Below are 17,548 nucleotides of genomic sequence, written 5' to 3'. Positions count from 1 at the left end.
TGAAGAGGGTTCAGCAAGCCTAGCCTTCTGTCACGTTTTCTTAACCCGCCTAAATATAGCTAAATTCATATATTTCAGACAGTAACCATGTATTTTATATCAATGACCCTTAATATGTGATGTTATATATTTTTTTATTACTTAAATATGTCTGAATGTTTTAATAATACTATTTAGATCACCTTTTCCGCTTTTGTCAAATAAAAAATAGCCATTATCTGACGAATCTGGGAAATTGGGCATACAAAAATCAACTTTGATAAGACCCCTGGAACAAACCAGGAGGTAAAAGGTTTTTTTTATTTGACCATTAGATGCCTTTTAGCAATAACTTTAATATGTAGAACAGAAAAAGAAATCCCTAGGGCAGAAGTTTTGAAAAAATGTAAAAAATATGCAAAATTGATACATTTCAAGCAAAATCCCATAGGGTCCTATGTTAAAGATTAACACACTTTGAGATGACCCCCTAAACAAACGGTGTGGTAAATGTCTTATTTTTTAATCTTAAAATAATAATTATATCAGTAGAAATTCATGTAAAAAGTTTCATCCAAAAATCTAGGGCAGAACAAATTAGACCCGGCCTCGTTAAGAACGATGTTATTGCCTGGACACTGAAGCTTACAAGTGAGTAGAAGTAAAGTACGTTGATCATAGACTACGGGAAAAACCAATAAATGTCAAAGTGACGTTAGCGTCTCAACATTTTTTCGGTTGTTTCTTGACTATATAATTAATATTGTCATTATATAACAGTTATTGATAGAGACTTCGAAACCTTTTACACAATATGTATTATCCATACTGACTCGTTAAATCATCCAAAAGAATGGGAAAATCAAGCCAAAAAAGCAATTTTTTTCTTAAAATAATAATGTTATGATTGATTATCATTCTGTTACAGAGTCAATGAATTCATATGCAATGTATATAACATATTTGACTAAATTCATAAAGCAAACAATTTTCCCTATTCGGCATTTTTATACAATCAAATACAGGTTTAAATCAAACAACAGTATATAAAGTCATTCAGGGCTGATAGAGAAATAAAAATTCAGAGACACCTGTTCATATAACGATAAGACAATGCAAGAGTACAACAAGGTTTCATACAATATTCTTGTTTCTTTTAAAGCGACTTTTGCCTTATGACATCACCGTTCATCTCGCGCCAAATCGGCTTGATTCAAAAATTCGTCAGATGTGAAATCTGGTTTTTGCCCAAAGATATCGAAAAGTACTTGTGCGAATGCAATATATTTTTTATGATGATGTTTTTCACAAAGATCTCCATGATACAAATCTTTGACAGGCATTCCAGGTACCATTAAAATGTTCATTAACTAATATTGTCTATAGTTTAAGGAATTTTTGAGTTTCGGAACAGATTTCGTCTTTTAATCAAACGAATCAAGCTTACAAAGGATAATCGACCTCAAAAAACTAATGTTGTATAAATAAGTGAAAACAAAACATACATTCTAGTTAAGGGTGGTGTAACAGTTGTAACTTTGATATATGATAAGGAAATTTGAAATACAAAACGGAACTGCAGTCGTAAAAATCAACTAAAATAGAAATGATATAAGGAAAACAAATATTATGTAATGTTAGAATTTCAGAGAACAAGAGGTTTTCTCATCGTACAATTTTTGAAAAGGCACACATAGGTGTTGATGAGTAGAGATGGAAATGATTACGTTTTTCAAAACCACGACTTACTCTGTACTTGTGTTATGTTTTATCTGCGAAGTACATCTACTTCCTCAAGGGACTACAGTTAAATATTGCAGGTCGTTTAATGATTTGTAATAGGAAAATGTAATTGCGTGGAGTTTAGGGAGACTTAACCAACCATTTCTATTTTTCCTGTTTTATGAACTGAATCTTATTTTCTTTTTAGCCCTCCAACATGCTGTGAAGGCAACAAATTTAGTAGTAGTAATGAAATTTGCACAGGTAAGAACCAAAATATGCTATAGATGTTGAACAATATTTTGATTTTTACATGTAATTAATGTAGTACAAAGTCAAATTAAAATTTTTCTTGTTTATTTTCATGAGACCAATGTTTTTCACATCTGCTCCATGAGTAATTATTTTGCCCTTTTAAGCGTGTTTAGCAGGATTTCAGGGCCCTAAATGCGATACAGCATGCCGTTCCCCAAGCTATGGCAAGGATTGCCAGTCACGTTGTAATTGTGATGCACCACAATGTCATCATATAACTGGATGTAAAATTACAAGTAAGTTAAAATGTCTTTCGTTAATAATCATATTATTTGCTTTTAAATTACAGATGATTATTTGAACGTTTTAACGTTCAAAATCAGTTATCTGCAAACGTTAATCGCAAAGCAATGGAATAACTATATTATTTTAGCTGAAGGACTTGCTGTTTATGGGGTATCTTCTTTTCTAAAGATACAAACATTTGAAATACTGAAGGACTCTAATGTCAGTGATCAGCCTATGGAAGGTAATATTAAATCATTTGATATTTACTGTGGAATCATCATTGTTCGATGCGGAACAATAGCTGCTTTGGTGGTTAATCCTTACTCACGAATTTACATCCCCACGATTGAAAATGCAAGCATTTGTTTAATATTTATCAAAATTATCCCGTACATGCTACGAACAAATTTACGTCCTTACGAACCAGAAAAAATATGGCTACCAACGAAGATTGACCCCCACGATTTAAAAAAAGATTCCACAGTATTAGTTTCACAAGATATTGTCGCTTCTAATTGATTGAAAAGTTTTTTGATACCGGTATCAATAAACGTTTTGATGTATCATTTGAATTAAATATATTTTCTATTGATCAACGTTTTAAAGGCGAAATTGACCCGAAAACTTTTTCCAACAATGTGCTACGGACATTGATTAAGTTTTCAGGGCATTTTTTCCTATGATACGTTGATCAATAGAAAAATTAATTAACTCATTTCTGAAATGAAATTGCGAAAATGTTAACAACGAATACCTACCATTTGATAAAACATTTTATGATATGTCATTAAAATAGTTGGCTACAAAATTTTAAAAGCTTGTGAAAAAAAAACTACTTTTTTGCTTACTAAAAGTACATTGTAGCTTATAAGATAATTTTGAATAAGATCGTTTAAAATACTAGTTTTTACGTTTATCCTATCATAATTCAATACATTTTTGAAACGCACTATTTCATTGGCTAAATCAAAGTTTACACTTGTATATGTTTTTGATGTGGCACAATCATTCGAGCTGAAAATGGAAAAAAATATTATTGCTGGTTTTTTTTATCATTGTCAGGAACTCAATGCCATGCTTTCCTATGGACATGCATGAATCAGAGGAATATAGCAATGTTGATTTGTTTCTGTGTTTTTGGGACTCTCATCTTTGGAATCATTGGTATTTCTGTGCTGGTCATAGCGAAGCAGAACATATCATGAAATGAAACGCAAATAAATTAGAAGTGCAATAAATTTAATGTAAGAAATTAGGTTTTGGTTGCTTGATACATGTATATAAATACGGGTTGGTCTCGTGACAAACTCCATAGAGCACAAGTGCGTTTTGATAGAATTGATATTGAACCTACCTGCTTTTATATCCAAGTAAAAGCTCAAGTGTGATACACGCACATTATTCTGTAAATTGATTATAAATGAACAACGCTTCATACATTTGAATTCATTTTGTGTTGGTTTCTAAACAAACCCACATTAAAATAACGTCAATTTTTTTTTTTACATATAATTGCATAAATTGAATTAAAATATTGACAATATGATGTTTTTGATTGTCAAAAAGTTCAAACTTTTCATAATATCAGATTTAAATCATTGTAATGTATCCAAAACAAAACACACATAAGCAACAGACTTACATTTACTAGGCCTTAACACCGACTAAAGAGTTACATATTACAAGTTTGTTCTATAATCGGCATTACAACAGCAAAATATTATTAAGTTATAAAATTCTCGAAATTTACATATATTATATTATTCCCTGTGTACCCTGTGCCGTTGATTCCCAGTGTTATACACTGACTAACCGAGTGACTCTTTTATAAAAAGTCAGATGATTGAAGCTCCTCCGATTAACTTATAAGATTTCTGACTGCCCTTTGATATAAGTATACTCTGACTACATGACAGCATCCTGTTTTTAATTCTAAATATTTCATTTATAATCAGCAACCCTGTAATTAATTTTTTTTAAAAATATAATTCTACTTGTAATTTTAGTCTGGATCAGTAGCGAACAAATATTATAGTTAATAATTTTTTTTGGAATAAAAACTACTTGTAATTTTTGTCTGGATCAGTAGCGAACAAATATCATAGTTAATAAACTTTTTTTGGCATAAAAACTACTTGTAATTTTTTCTCTGGATCAGTAGCGAACAAATATTATAGTTAATAATTTTTTTTGGAATAAAAGCTTTGCAATAGTCTGCATGAAAGAGTTATTTGTTTGCTGCCACACAGTGAGCGTCAAAAGTTGGAGGTAATTGCAGTTTAATCTTTCAAAAAGATAAAAGAAATAGTCAATAAACCTTTACTAATTTGGACCATTATAGAAAATAAGGAAGAGAACACTTGAATCAAGGTAGTGGAAAAATAAATCAACATTCAAACTCTTTTCCAAAACTACTTTCTCTTTGGGAATATACAGGTATATATTTTCACTCAATAGTTGTAAGATTATGCGTGATTTGTGAAACGTTTTAAACAAAATCAGCAATATCTGAAATGCAAACTTACTGTTTTGAAGCTGCTAAAGGATAACCATTTTCATTAAATACAGTAATTTTCATTATTTGTTGGCCTCTAACTCAGCTTGTTGCAGACGGCAAACCCATCGCTAAATATGTGTACACATAGTTATGAGCAAAATTTAAAAAAAAATATTTAAGTTATCAAATATACTTACATGTAGTATATCGATTATCAACATTTGTCAAATATCATTAATTTCAAAACTAATGTATGTTTTGCTTATTGAATCATAGTTAATGTTCTATGTTTTGCAGTAAATTAATTACCAATGATCAAGAATAAAAATCAGCGAAACACATTTCCGTAGGTCTGCATCTGTTAGACGTGCAATGTAGTTAATTTGACAGACACACATTAATTAAGTTTGATGTAACTTTATTGAAGAGGTGATATAATTAAGTGAAATATACAAGGAAAACAATTATACCATCGTATTCTTAAAAAAAAAGCTAGGTATCTTCCTTATGTAAAATGTTCGTGAGGATTGAAAAAGTAGAGTTTTGATACATGACTAAATGGAGAATAATGGTTTCTTTAAAAAGGTCACTGCTGTGTACACTTGTCTTGGTGTCGTGTTGTCCCAATCTCCTACTGGTAAATGCACGGGATACTACAACTTGTAGGTCAGTATTAGTAGTAGTTACATGTAAAATATGGCAAAAGGAGATTCTTTTTTAAACTACTATAATTTTGTTTAATAAACGTTTAATGGTGATAGTTTTTTTGTAGGCCTCAAAAATGTTGTAAAAGTAACCGAAATTGCGCAGGTAAAACCACAAGGAATTTAATACGTATTTAGTAATTTGAATATAAGGCATGTGTCTTTTTTATTGCTATGAGTGGTAAATAATATTGTCACACAAATATCAGGTCAATACACTTATCAAATCTTCTTACTGTGTGTGTTTATTTTCTAATTGAAATAGAGTGTAAAAAAGGATATTTTGGACCTCGATGTATTTTTCCGTGCCGCTTTCCAAACTACGGGGTGAATTGTCAGTCAAAGTGTGAATGTGAACAACAACAGTGTGATCATAACACAGGATGTAAAAGTATATTTTTAGCTTTCTGAAGGGAAAGGTTTGAACCAGCTTTTCTGATAACCTGTTGTCTAGCGTCTGTCTATTTGTATGTTCTTATGTTCACTTTTCTTAGCTCTTTATGTCGGACATTATTGACTTTGTAGAACTCACAAATATTGTATCACTGCATTCTGATAATTCTAATCATTGTATGAAACAGCTGAACACACTGCTGATATTTCTTGCTTATAGTGGGGTGAGCAATGTGGCCCGATGGCCTCTTTCAATTTGTTCTTTTGTTTTGCACGCTTTTGTATCTAAGGCATTATTTTTCGCTAAATCTGTCGGTGTAACTTTGGAGGGGAATTTTATATCGATATATTTTTTTCAGATATACAGACACGTGTTACTGCTAAAGTGTTACTCTCGGGACATGTAACAAAACCTTTTCTACAAAATGAGTCATATACCAAACAGCTACCCCAGAGTAGGAAACGGATTTTAGCATCTATATTCTTTAGCATTTATTTCCTTGAATTAATGTAAATGTGTGTTTATATATATATATATATATATATATATATATATATATATATATATATATATATATGTATATATATATATATATATATATATATATATATATATATATATATATATATATATATAGTACCGATGAGACCCAACCTAACAGAAAGTAAACCCCAACTAAACCCTGGGTTTACTGTCTGGGTTTACTCTGGGTTTACTAGAGTGGACCCAGAGTAAACCCAGAGTAAACCCCAAGTAAACCCAGAGTGGACACAGAGAGTAAACCCCGATCAGAAGAATACCCTGAAAGCAGACGTTACATGTGTATTCGGAATAAACAAGGGGCGGGAATTACAGGCAGTAGGATGATAGATAAAATACAGGTCTGCTTCACACTTCAGTGCGTATAGTTGAATCCAAAGCAATGCTCGAGTAAACCCAAAGTAAACCCCGAGTGGACCCAAATTTTCAAAAAAGTAAACCCAAAGTAAACCCAGAAAGTAAACCCGGGGTTTAGTTGGGGTTTACTCTAGATCTGGTGTTAGGTTGGGTCTGATCGGTACTGTATATATATAATGTCTGATTTGGATTTTCTTTTTTTCAGCAACAAAATCATTCCTTATTGCTTCTAAAAAATCTAGTAAGTGTAAATAGAAAAATATTAGTATTTAAATTCACCAATTTATTGCAAGCATCCAGTGTATTCATCCAACATTGTTTTCTGTATGAAAGGAGATAAAAAAAAAAATCAACTGCACAAATGAAAATAGTTAACTTAACTCAATTGATCACAAATATTCATGTTTAAATACTATAATTGGAAAATCTTCAAATCTGTGTCATCGTCGACCCACTTGGTAAATACAACACATCTGATATTTTCAGCTGAATTTCCGATGTCATCTGTTGATAGCACGTATTCTCTGGATAAAAGAACTACAAATGCTTCGAATGATCCATCATATGACAGCAAACATCCAAAAACGGGTAAAACTTGAAGAAGAAAAAACATTAAGGACCACTTTTTAACTCTGAATGCAAATCTTCTGTTGTTTGTGACCTTTTCTATGAGAATAATAAATTGCTTGAATGATGGATTTAAATAAATACACAAGTATTTTTATCAGGTCTTACATTCAATGTAAAAACCAATGCAGTGCCACTTGTATGGAATGTGACTATTGGTCGTACTGTGACAAATGGTAGGAATTCGACTAATGGTCATAATGCGACTAATGGTCGGAATGAATCAAAGGTCAACGAGACATCAAATGGGGGTAAAATATTTATTTTAATAGTAAGTTAATCTGGTTCTATTGCATACAAATATACACGTTATATCAAGTACAAGCATGTACACGTTTTATAATTTTATATCATCAATAAACAAGAGGATATGACTCTATGATGTAACCCCATAATTATATTTTAATAGCGAGAAGTTAATTAAAATTTAATGTTTATGAAATTTGCGAACCAAAAAAAAGATCATCGTAAAAATTTATGAATTTTATAACATAAATGTTTTATGATTGGAAGGTATTACATTAATCATAATTATTGACGCTTTATATTAGATATCATGCATATCGGTCTGTGTACATATATATGCTTTCAATACCATATTTAGAAAAAAAATATCCTATTTTGTGCTTTGTTTTATAAAACATATTGTTTATCTTGTTTCTCGTTTAATGCAAAATATATGTTCAGCAAAATTACATATAAAACAGCGTGTATTTACTCTGCAGATTTTATTACAACTATTAGCCTTATCAATAATGTATACCAAATTATATTGGCAGTTACAGCAGAAGAATGTAACGTATTCCAATGGACTTGTATGAATTCAAGGAAGACAGCAATGCTGATTTGTTTCTCTGTATTTGGATTTCTTCTTTTGGTCATCATCGGTATATCTGTACTGGTGATAACAAAACAGAACGTATAAAAGAAAAACACAAAAAGAGGCAAATATCATGTATCAAGGCTGATTTTTATATATTCATATATTGATTTTATTTTAGAGACTGTTTCGTATCGTCTACAAACAGACATATAAAAACAAACTACACCTTACCTCTTGAATTGAACAAGCTAGACATCTTCAACAACTTATATATATTGTTTAATTGTATATATGTAGACATATATTGACCTGTCTATAGTTGTTTAACGTGTAGAACGTATGGCAACGTGTGATTTTGTCTACATCACCTAAATCCTCTTTGTTCTTTTCTTTGTGAGGATAGACACTCATGTTGATCAATATGAGCTGTATTTTTTATAATTTTATTTTCAAATTGGTGCATAAACCTGCTAGTATTACAAGTCTGCATGTAACTTGAACCTTTATGATTAATAAGATTTAAATAAATCATTGATTTCTGTCAAAAGAGAGATTTCTTTTCTAAAGGATGTATAGCAAATCAATTTTTGTACAGGACGAGAATAATTTCATGTTGTTCCAATTAAGGCTTTTAACGGATTTTCCCACAAAAATATGGATAACAGAAATTAAAAGCCATGATATTTTATGTCATTTTACAAGAAAATATCACTTTCAAAAAGAAATTTCGACATGAAAATTACAGCTATTATTGCTTTAACTTAAAGATAAATAATACATGTATAAGATCTGAAATTCAATTTATTTTTTGACTGTTTATTAAACATGTTATGCAAATGATGCATCGCTTGCATAACATATTTAGTATCAAATTAAGAACTCTGTGAACAGTTTATTGACTAATAAAAAAGTAGTTTAATAATTCATCTGCATTCTTGTAAACAACTTTTTTTTAATTAAAAGGTATTTCTCGGTGACCTTACGATAAATATGCGTCGTTTGACTAATAACTACATGTAGATGTTATAATTGTACCATGTAAGCATTGTTACATGTAATATGAGATCAATGTTCTTGACAAAATATGGTTTATTCCAGGAACACGACCCGTTTAATCGGTGTATGATTTGTCACCTTCATGATTATAAACAATCATTACTCATCGGTTTGCAATCGATAAGTAATTGATTAAAGAACACGGGTTAATTACATGTTGACAAAAAGATCTTTTGGAATGTTGGATGTGTTACAGCAATAAATAAATGGTACTTCAAAGCGAGTACAATTTACTGTTTCCCTAATCAGAAACTTCCTTCTATCAAATTCGGAGTTGAGTATTGCTTTAAATGAGAATTTATCAATGAGTATCTACATGAAGTTCGGATTTTACTGGGAAAGATAACTTCAGTATCATTATCTGAATTTCAAATTAAGAGTTATTTTCATTTTATGTTCAAATTATAATCTGGTTCATTTTTCAAAAAGGCAAATAATCAATTATTCGTTTACAGCCGTACAAATAGTATCGAATTGTGTTATAAACAATGTTTGATTCAAGCAACTGACTTTGATTCAATGTCAAACTTTTTAAAAAATTATTGTATAATTATACATCTAAGAAATACATGGTTTTATGTAATATTTCCAACCCTGGGCATACATGTACACTCTTAGTTACAGTTAACCATTGAGTTCAACATCTTGTTTGATAGCAAGCTCAAGGAAACAAAGGCATCTAAATCGCAAATAAATATCAATTTAATAAAATATCCAATTAGTATTATAAATATGCAATACTGCTTATATGAAATTGTTGTCGCAATAAAAATATGAGGAAAAAAGTCTTAACTTTTTTTCTGGAGAAAGGCGACATTGTTTATTTGGCACGGGTCTCTTTAAAACCATTGTGAACTATCGATTTTCTATAAATATAGTTCATTTAGATTTATTTGTTGTGAGATGGTTTCATCGGATACATAGAATGGATCGTGAGATCGTCCACATAATCGTAGCACATGTAGAAGGTAAAAATTTTATCATATCAATTCCATTGTATTTATCATTCATTTTTTGAAAAGAATTAAAAGTCCTATGGTCGAATGTTTTGTGAACATTGGCTATTCATGCCCTCCGACCCTCCTTTACACACATACATAGTGTTCTCGCACAAGGTATTAATGTCTCCCTCACCAACACACACGTATACACACATATACAGTGTTCTGGTTTTGTTATTTTCAATATTGCCCTAAAATACCTAATTGATAATGAAAGAACAAGATACAGTATTGGCATGATTTGGCCGCAAAATTTACAATTCTTTCAACGTCTTTGTCTGCGTTATTGAAGTTGTACATTGTACTATTAATGTTATTAGCGAAATCCTACAGGCACTAAAATGACGTCATTTTTCATTATGACGTCACTAATGTGCGCTAAACATGGAATGCTCGTTTAAATGCGTAACAATTTGATGTTTTATGAGTAGTTTTCGTTAAAATTAGACACTTTCACATGCGACAACCACTTTTATAGTTTACGTGCCGGCTCATGATTTCATCATTTATTCATACACTTAAAATGGTGTTGGTTGTCACGTGTGAACAATATGAATTTTCAAGAAAATGAATACAAAAAATTATATCTTATTGGTGTCAATAACATTTTTATCTATTGTTATCGACGTCAACAACGCTATCGACGCTGAGTGAGAAGCTGATTAGTAGAATGCATTTAAAATTGATAAGTTACTATTTTGCCCTAAATATTGTTCGACTGATTCTTAAATCATGCATACAGTACAGCTTACGAACACGGACGGTGCGACACGGCTCAACAATGTGTAACACCCGGTGTATACATATATATGTAAAAAAAAATATGGAGGATTCAAGAACAATACTTTTTGGTTTTATTTAGTTCTTTTTAACAAACTTGACTATGTATTAATTTACTAATTATAGAGAAACTAACGGGGAAAAATAGAAAACAACAACAACAGCAACTTACAAGACAAACAACGTTTAAACCTATACGAGGGTCAATAAAAAAATACGAAGACTTTTGTCATAGCTATGTTACTTAACGTTATATCATTACTAAATTTGGTAGACTGTTAAGTATGACTTTCATGAAAAATATATGATAGACAGCCACATTGTCTTCGCATTTTTTGATTGACCATCGTACAATTGTTCCGGTGGATATCGCCGACATATTGAAAGGCTTAATCAAAACACTAATAATTTCTTTTTTGAATCATGTTTAAGTCACTTCGTAACTATAAGATCGTATACGAAGTAGTCTGATCAATTTAAATAGCGCGTAGAATTATAACGGTAAAACATATATTGTATCCCGTAATATTTTCTCACGAACTCTTTTCAACGAAATCAAATCTATGGGCTGATGAAACAATTGTACTTTCTCAAAAAGAAAAATATAGTTTTATCTTTGTGTTATTAGGGTTTTCCGTTTTTCAACGGAAAACCCTTCTGTTATTCTACTGTTTCTTATTAGGGTTTTCCGTTTTTCAACGGAAAACCCTTCTGTTATTCTACTGTTTCTTATTATTATTTTTTTTTTTTCCCGCAAATTTTGTGCACGAGATTTCTTGAACATTTTTTGTCTGATTGCTATGAAACTTTCAGGGTATGTAGATGATATTAATATCTCTAGACGTTTTTTTCAAATTTTTAAAATTCACTTCCGGTTATGAGTTATTGCCCTTTATTTGAAAATTGGGGGGTCTTTTGTCCAGAGTTGATCTCGGGAACTACAGATGATAGATGCATGAAATTTGGCGAAATTGTCGGTAACATTTTATAATTTTGCTGGCATGAAAATTTTGGTAATTTCTTTGTTAGTTTTTGAGCTATTTGTCGCCAAAGTTTAAGATTTTTTCGGGGCTGAAATTTTGTTGCTTTTTGTATTATAACCTTTAAACTAAAAATATTTTGTTAATACATATAGAACAAAAGTTGTTTAGAATAACGAGAGCTTTCATTTAAAATTAAGAAAAAAGGGCTGGCCCCTATAATTAGGGGTCAGCAGCTCATACACGTATTTTTCTGATAGCAAAAATCGTTATCATTTTATGAAAAAAAATTAATTTAGTTATTGTTAATATATTAAATAATGTCATTTGGTATCAAATTAAACAAGTTCTGTCCTATATTTTTTTTTCAAATTTCATAAAACAAATATGTGAGAATCGTACATGAACGAGTTAATATGTCTACATAGACACACACGCGAACAAATGCCACATTAAGGCCCAGGCATTTACTGCATTACGTTGTGTTGCGTCTTAGATAAATAGTTGTGATTCAATTTCATTTTTTTCATCTATATCATTTATGAATTCAATGAACACACATTATTTAAACGTTCTATGTGCAACTATTTGTCGGGGCGCCCCTGTTTGTGACCCCCGCGCGCGCGCCGAATGTAAACAGTAACGAACGGCATTGTAGAAAAGAGAGAGCCGCAATGCAGAAGAGAAGTTGTGTATTCTTTCGGTGTACACATGCATTTTCAATTTGCTGTGAAACATATGAACATGCACAGGGAACAATTCTACATATTTGTTTAAGGGGGATATTTTTCTCGTGTGAATCGTTTACGAGGAAATTCTGACAGCCACACTTCTGTCGACGATCAGCCGTTGATAAGCTACGAGTAATAAAGGAGAAAAGATGGACATTAAAGTGTGTGATTTATGTGGATGTTACTGAAGAAGGTGAGGCTTTTACTCCTTTTAAAGTTTCTTGTTAACTGGGTAAAATTTAGTATATAGTATAGATGTACATGTAAGTACGTGCACACTGTTAGATGTTTTTGTTATGGTGTGGGTGTTTGTTTACTAACGTGTAATTTTTACATGTTTCATGGGTTTATAGACTCGCTCGAGGTTCATGGGGGACTGGAAAGGGTAACTGAATTTATCTATTTAAAAAAATAACAGATTGTGAATTTTCAACTCAAAATTCAAAGCAGGGTCTTATTAGAAACATATCATATATTCTTGTGCAGAGGACTCCAAATGTAGTCATGAATACCCTGTAGACATATCTTCAAGTAAATAAAATTGTATACTTCAGACTTCAGAGTTAAAACATGACTTTAATATCTTTATGATGCCGATCATTGTATCATTAAAGAGGTATAGCAGACCAATGGGTACCCGGTACATGTACTTGTACATGTAGGTTACAAGTTAGAACTATGCCTACCATTCTACCAGTTCACATAATTTTTCTTGTTTAGCAGTTATGATGTGTACTTAAATTGTCCTTGTTAATGTTTTAAATGTAATTTTTTATTCTCTTTTTTTAATCTGACTACTGGCAGTACTGGCGTGCGAGCAGTTCTCGCCGAGGACCATTTCTCGCTGGTGCACTGTTACATCATATTTTCGTATATAATTTGATGTGTTGATAAAATGACGTAACAATGCACTGGTGAGAAATGGTACTCGGCGAGAACTGATCGCACGCCAATATTGATTAATTACAGACAAAAACTGAAGGTTGCAGGTGTTATTTTTAATTGAACAACATTGTTTAAAATAATTCTTTATATATGTGACGATCAGACCGGTTTGAATACCAGTGCCAGATAGCTCAGTTGGTAAAGCACCTGACTAGAGATTCAGGGGGCCCAGGTTCAAATCCCTTCATTATTTCTCCCATCCTGTTACAATATTGGTGTTGTGACCAACCCCTGGAACTAACAGGTTAACTCGATCCTGCCAGGGATGATCTTCGAGGGTGAAGATCATTTAAGGGGGAGGAATGTGACGGTCAGACTGGTTTGAATACCGGTGCCAGATACATGTAGCTCAGTTGGTAGAGCACTTGACTAGAGATTCAGAGGGCCAGGTTCGAATCCCACTTTGTTCCGTCGTTATTTCTCCCATCTTTTACATATACATGTATATCAGATATATGACAGATGATTAAGGTCATCACATGTTTTGCAAGATGCAATAAGTGTTAAAAACCTTTACTTTACAACAAAATACATTTAAGTTAATATTTATGTTTCTTGTTATTATTTGGTGTGGTTTTCTTGACAGTGTCGCATAAACAATTTACCCGCTCCTAAAACACAAACTTTCTTTTTGTGGATTCAGCTTACCGCTGATTGGCTGCTGTTGCAGCAGACAAATAAGATATGCACGCACAAAACACAATGAACTTATCAGAGAATGAGTTGAGTTTATTTAAACTGTTGGAATTTGGGTATTTTTTTTTTAAAATGTATACTTGTGACAAAACATATATGTGGTACATACAGCTGTAGCTTTATGAAGAAAATTTTGGTTAGACCATATATACCTATCATGCAAGTAAATGATATTTACAAAAAACTTAGAACAATTTATGGCGCACGAAATATACGCTAGTTTTATAAAGATTGACATACATGTAATGTACCACATTCTTTGAAAAATAATCTATTAAAAATTCTTCATTAAGTTTACTCATACATGTTTTATGCTTATTACACGTAGTATTGTTTATAAAACATGTAATTTATAAGAAAATAAACAAAAACCCTCGCTAAATTTATTTGCAAACAAAAAATACACAGTATAATTGATAAAAAATGGTATACCAGAAGCTAATACCAGTACATGTACTTTGACGCTGTTCGGTGGGTAATATTCGTTTGTAATTTACGAATTGAAATATTGACTGTTGCACTACAAGTATGGTAATAAACTCTCTCTCTCTCTCAAACTCTCTCTTTTTCTCAATTTGATAAGTGTTTATACCTATGAACATTTTTTAATATTATATTATGACTTGATATGCACATTTTTGATTTTGTACTGCCTAAATGTTATGTCATGTATTGGGATATGTCATACTTATTACACTGCATGGTCAGTGTATTTTTTACAGAAATACTATGCATATGTTAATGTAAACACAGCTATTACTAGTACATGTATGTAAACACAGCTAATTATTTTTTTTATTTATTTCAGCTCAAAACAGACTCTTGTTACCACATGGCTTTTACCGGTACCTGTTGATTCTTGTGGGTCAGCTCCTGAGATTAACCTGTCACCTCTATCCACATGCATATTCCTTGTGTTCTACAGACTATTTACTGGTAATTCAAATTAAATCCGATAATGCATGAACAATAATGGAACTTGAAGAAAGCATCATGCCATGTTGTGGTTTGTGTTTGATAAGAAATTATGAAAACAAAATTAAGGCTGTTTAAAGAAATTCATAATTGCTGTGAAAATTTGTTTTTCAATAAAAGTATACAATTATGTTTCCTTTATTTTTTATTTCATAAAGATATTTAGATGTGTTTACATAATTGAAACCCCCCCCCCCCCCTCTATTTAATTGTCTGCATTAAGATTACATGTAGGATATGTAAATGTACATTTGACTTTGAAATAACATCTGCTATGATAATTACTTTTGAATTGAACAAGAAACAACCTATTTCTACCTTTCTAAGGTATATATGCATAAAAAAGTAGAAAAACATGTCAAATTTGAACATTTTTCATTGAAATCAACTCTGTCTCCAGCTACCTGGGTGTGTTTGTATTTAATTCTAATTTAAGGCAGATGTCTAACTTGTAGGTTGTAACTTACTGTTTTAGCATGGTTAGAAGAAGACTAGAAATCAGAACAGATTAGATATTCACTAAATATGATTGTTAGCTTACTTTTTTCATGAAAACAAGAAATCACAAGCAGGACAGCTGTCTATTTGTTAATTAAAATGGTACAAATCATACAATAAACAAATAAAGATCACATTTTAGAATCATTGATGATTGTTTTCAAATATGTGTGAGAAATGACTCAAGGAAATTGCCACATGTTTCATAAAATTAGGTAAAACATTTCAAACCATGACTTTTTATAAAAATCAAAAGATTGGGGGGTGGGGGGTATACATGTAAGGGTATTTCTAAGTGATGTGAAGCTTTTATCATGATTATATCAAGTAGGCATATGTTGTATTGAATAAGGTTTCTTTTTAAAGGTGGTTGAACAAAAGTTGACCTCTAAAAGGTCAGATAAAGATGTTTTACTATGGAGAACCCTGTAAATCTGTGTTTACTAAAGGAAATTGGAAATGGTGGGTTCACTTAAATGGCCATATTTTTATTAAACCTCAATGGAATTGGCAATATGTGGTATTCTTTTTCTCAGAATTGCATTAGCTTTCTTATTCTAAGACAAACCGTCTTTTCATAAAAATGTTAGTGTACTAAGTTAAAGATACAAGAAACAGTTTCGGATAAAGTACCGTCAATATTTTTGTAAAATTGAGAGTGACTGTACTTGAAGGTTTATCATTGTTGCGTAGATTCATGAAATGAATTTTAATGATTACCAATAGTTAGAGGGATGTCTCTTGTTGGAATTGGTAAGCAATATTAAGGCCCCTAAGTACATGAGAAGCAGAAATAAATTGTGAAACTTGCGGCTATGACAGATGTGTTGACTTTACAGTGAAATTGAAGGTTACAAACGGGAGGTTATATAACATGAAATGTAGGTGGATGGGATATTATATGCCTATTTAGTATTTACTGGGTATGAGGACAATAGCAAGTTTATTGTCCCCCAAGACAGCAACTATTTAATGAGGCAAAGCCAAGGGAAATAGTTGCTGTGGAGTGGGACAATAAACTTGCTATTGTCCGAATAGTCAGTTAATTGGTATTTCATTATACAGAAGAAAACTTTATTTGTCAGCGATGCAGAATTTCTTGATGATAAACAAATTAGAGTTAAATCAAACTTTGTATTTAATGCGGCGATCTTATTAGGTCAGAGGTGTTCCGAGTTTAAGGTGATATGGGACACTTCCATGTTGTGACGTATTGTTTATCGAAATAAACAATAAAATAAAGTGTAATTATATAAGTACATGTAGTTTCTTTTCAAAAATGGTCACCTAACTCCTTAACGCAGTGGGTTAGAGGGTTTACTAGGAACCTGTAAGGCATGAGTTCGAATCCCGCTGGGTTTTTTACAATATTTACATTTTCAAATATTTTTAAAAGCTATTTTTTGGTTAAATATTGTAAAATTTGAAAATTCTAAACCGGTGAAAATTTTTCAATTATATAGTACTTTAATCCACATTAATATCGACAGATGTCCCATACCACCTTAAAAAGGAGGGAAATCAAATTCTGCTGATGAATGGTTTTGATGACTATTCACCATGGGCAGATAGCATGGATACTATTTTAAATTAGATAAAAAGGCATGTTTATGCGGGCGCCTTCTAGTGATCAATTTGTCCGTCTGTCCATCCAAGATTGCTTGACTGAAGCATAGCTTCTCTCCCCTTGGCCCAATCTG

General features: G+C 31.5%; 2 protein-coding genes and 1 long non-coding RNA gene across 3 annotated transcripts; all 3 read left to right on the top strand.

The window, feature by feature from the left end:
- The first annotated feature begins 1,692 nt into the window (after positions 1-1,692).
- Positions 1,693-3,860, top strand: LOC128182846 (multiple epidermal growth factor-like domains protein 10). Its single transcript, XM_052851603.1, has 5 exons — positions 1,693-1,799; positions 1,910-1,965; positions 2,121-2,252; positions 2,390-2,485; positions 3,307-3,860. The coding sequence occupies exons 1-5, from the start codon at positions 1,693-1,695 to the stop codon at positions 3,447-3,449; spliced, it is 534 nt and encodes a 177-aa protein (XP_052707563.1). The 3' UTR covers positions 3,450-3,860.
- A 1,449-nt stretch (positions 3,861-5,309) lies between these two features.
- On the top strand, positions 5,310-8,330 carry LOC128185275 (uncharacterized). The gene is made up of 8 exons (XM_052854910.1): positions 5,310-5,407; positions 5,514-5,551; positions 5,711-5,836; positions 6,198-6,293; positions 6,942-6,977; positions 7,223-7,324; positions 7,465-7,614; positions 8,143-8,330. Exons 1-8 carry the CDS (start codon positions 5,310-5,312, stop codon positions 8,286-8,288), a joined length of 792 nt encoding a protein of 263 aa, XP_052710870.1. The 3' UTR covers positions 8,289-8,330.
- A 4,260-nt stretch (positions 8,331-12,590) lies between these two features.
- Positions 12,591-15,480, top strand: LOC128185784 (uncharacterized). The gene is made up of 2 exons (XR_008243842.1): positions 12,591-12,927; positions 15,184-15,480. It is a non-coding gene; the product is annotated as an uncharacterized LOC128185784 (long non-coding RNA).
- The last annotated feature ends 2,068 nt before the right edge of the window (positions 15,481-17,548 follow it).

The sequence above is a fragment of the Crassostrea angulata genome, chromosome 5 (genome assembly GCF_025612915.1).
Source record: "Crassostrea angulata isolate pt1a10 chromosome 5, ASM2561291v2, whole genome shotgun sequence".
NCBI classification, from domain to species: Eukaryota; Metazoa; Mollusca; class Bivalvia; order Ostreida; family Ostreidae; genus Magallana; species Magallana angulata.
The sequence above is the reverse complement of the archived record's forward strand: the minus strand, read 5'-3'. Positions and strand labels throughout refer to the sequence as shown.

Excerpts from the sequence above, each read along its gene's own strand:
- LOC128182846 (XM_052851603.1), top strand. The coding sequence starts at position 1,693 with ATGGAAATGATTACGTTTTTCAAAACCACGACTTACTCTGTACTTGTG. Across the intron at positions 1,800-1,909 it reads ACTACAGTTAAATATTGCAG|CCCTCCAACATGCTGTGAAG; the intron begins GTCGTTTAATGA and ends TTTTCTTTTTAG. Across the intron at positions 1,966-2,120 it reads TAGTAATGAAATTTGCACAG|CGTGTTTAGCAGGATTTCAG; the intron begins GTAAGAACCAAA and ends TGCCCTTTTAAG.
- LOC128185275 (XM_052854910.1), top strand. The coding sequence starts at position 5,310 with ATGGTTTCTTTAAAAAGGTCACTGCTGTGTACACTTGTCTTGGTGTCG. Across the intron at positions 5,552-5,710 it reads AAGTAACCGAAATTGCGCAG|AGTGTAAAAAAGGATATTTT; the intron begins GTAAAACCACAA and ends TAATTGAAATAG. Across the intron at positions 7,325-7,464 it reads CAGCAAACATCCAAAAACGG|GTCTTACATTCAATGTAAAA; the intron begins GTAAAACTTGAA and ends TATTTTTATCAG.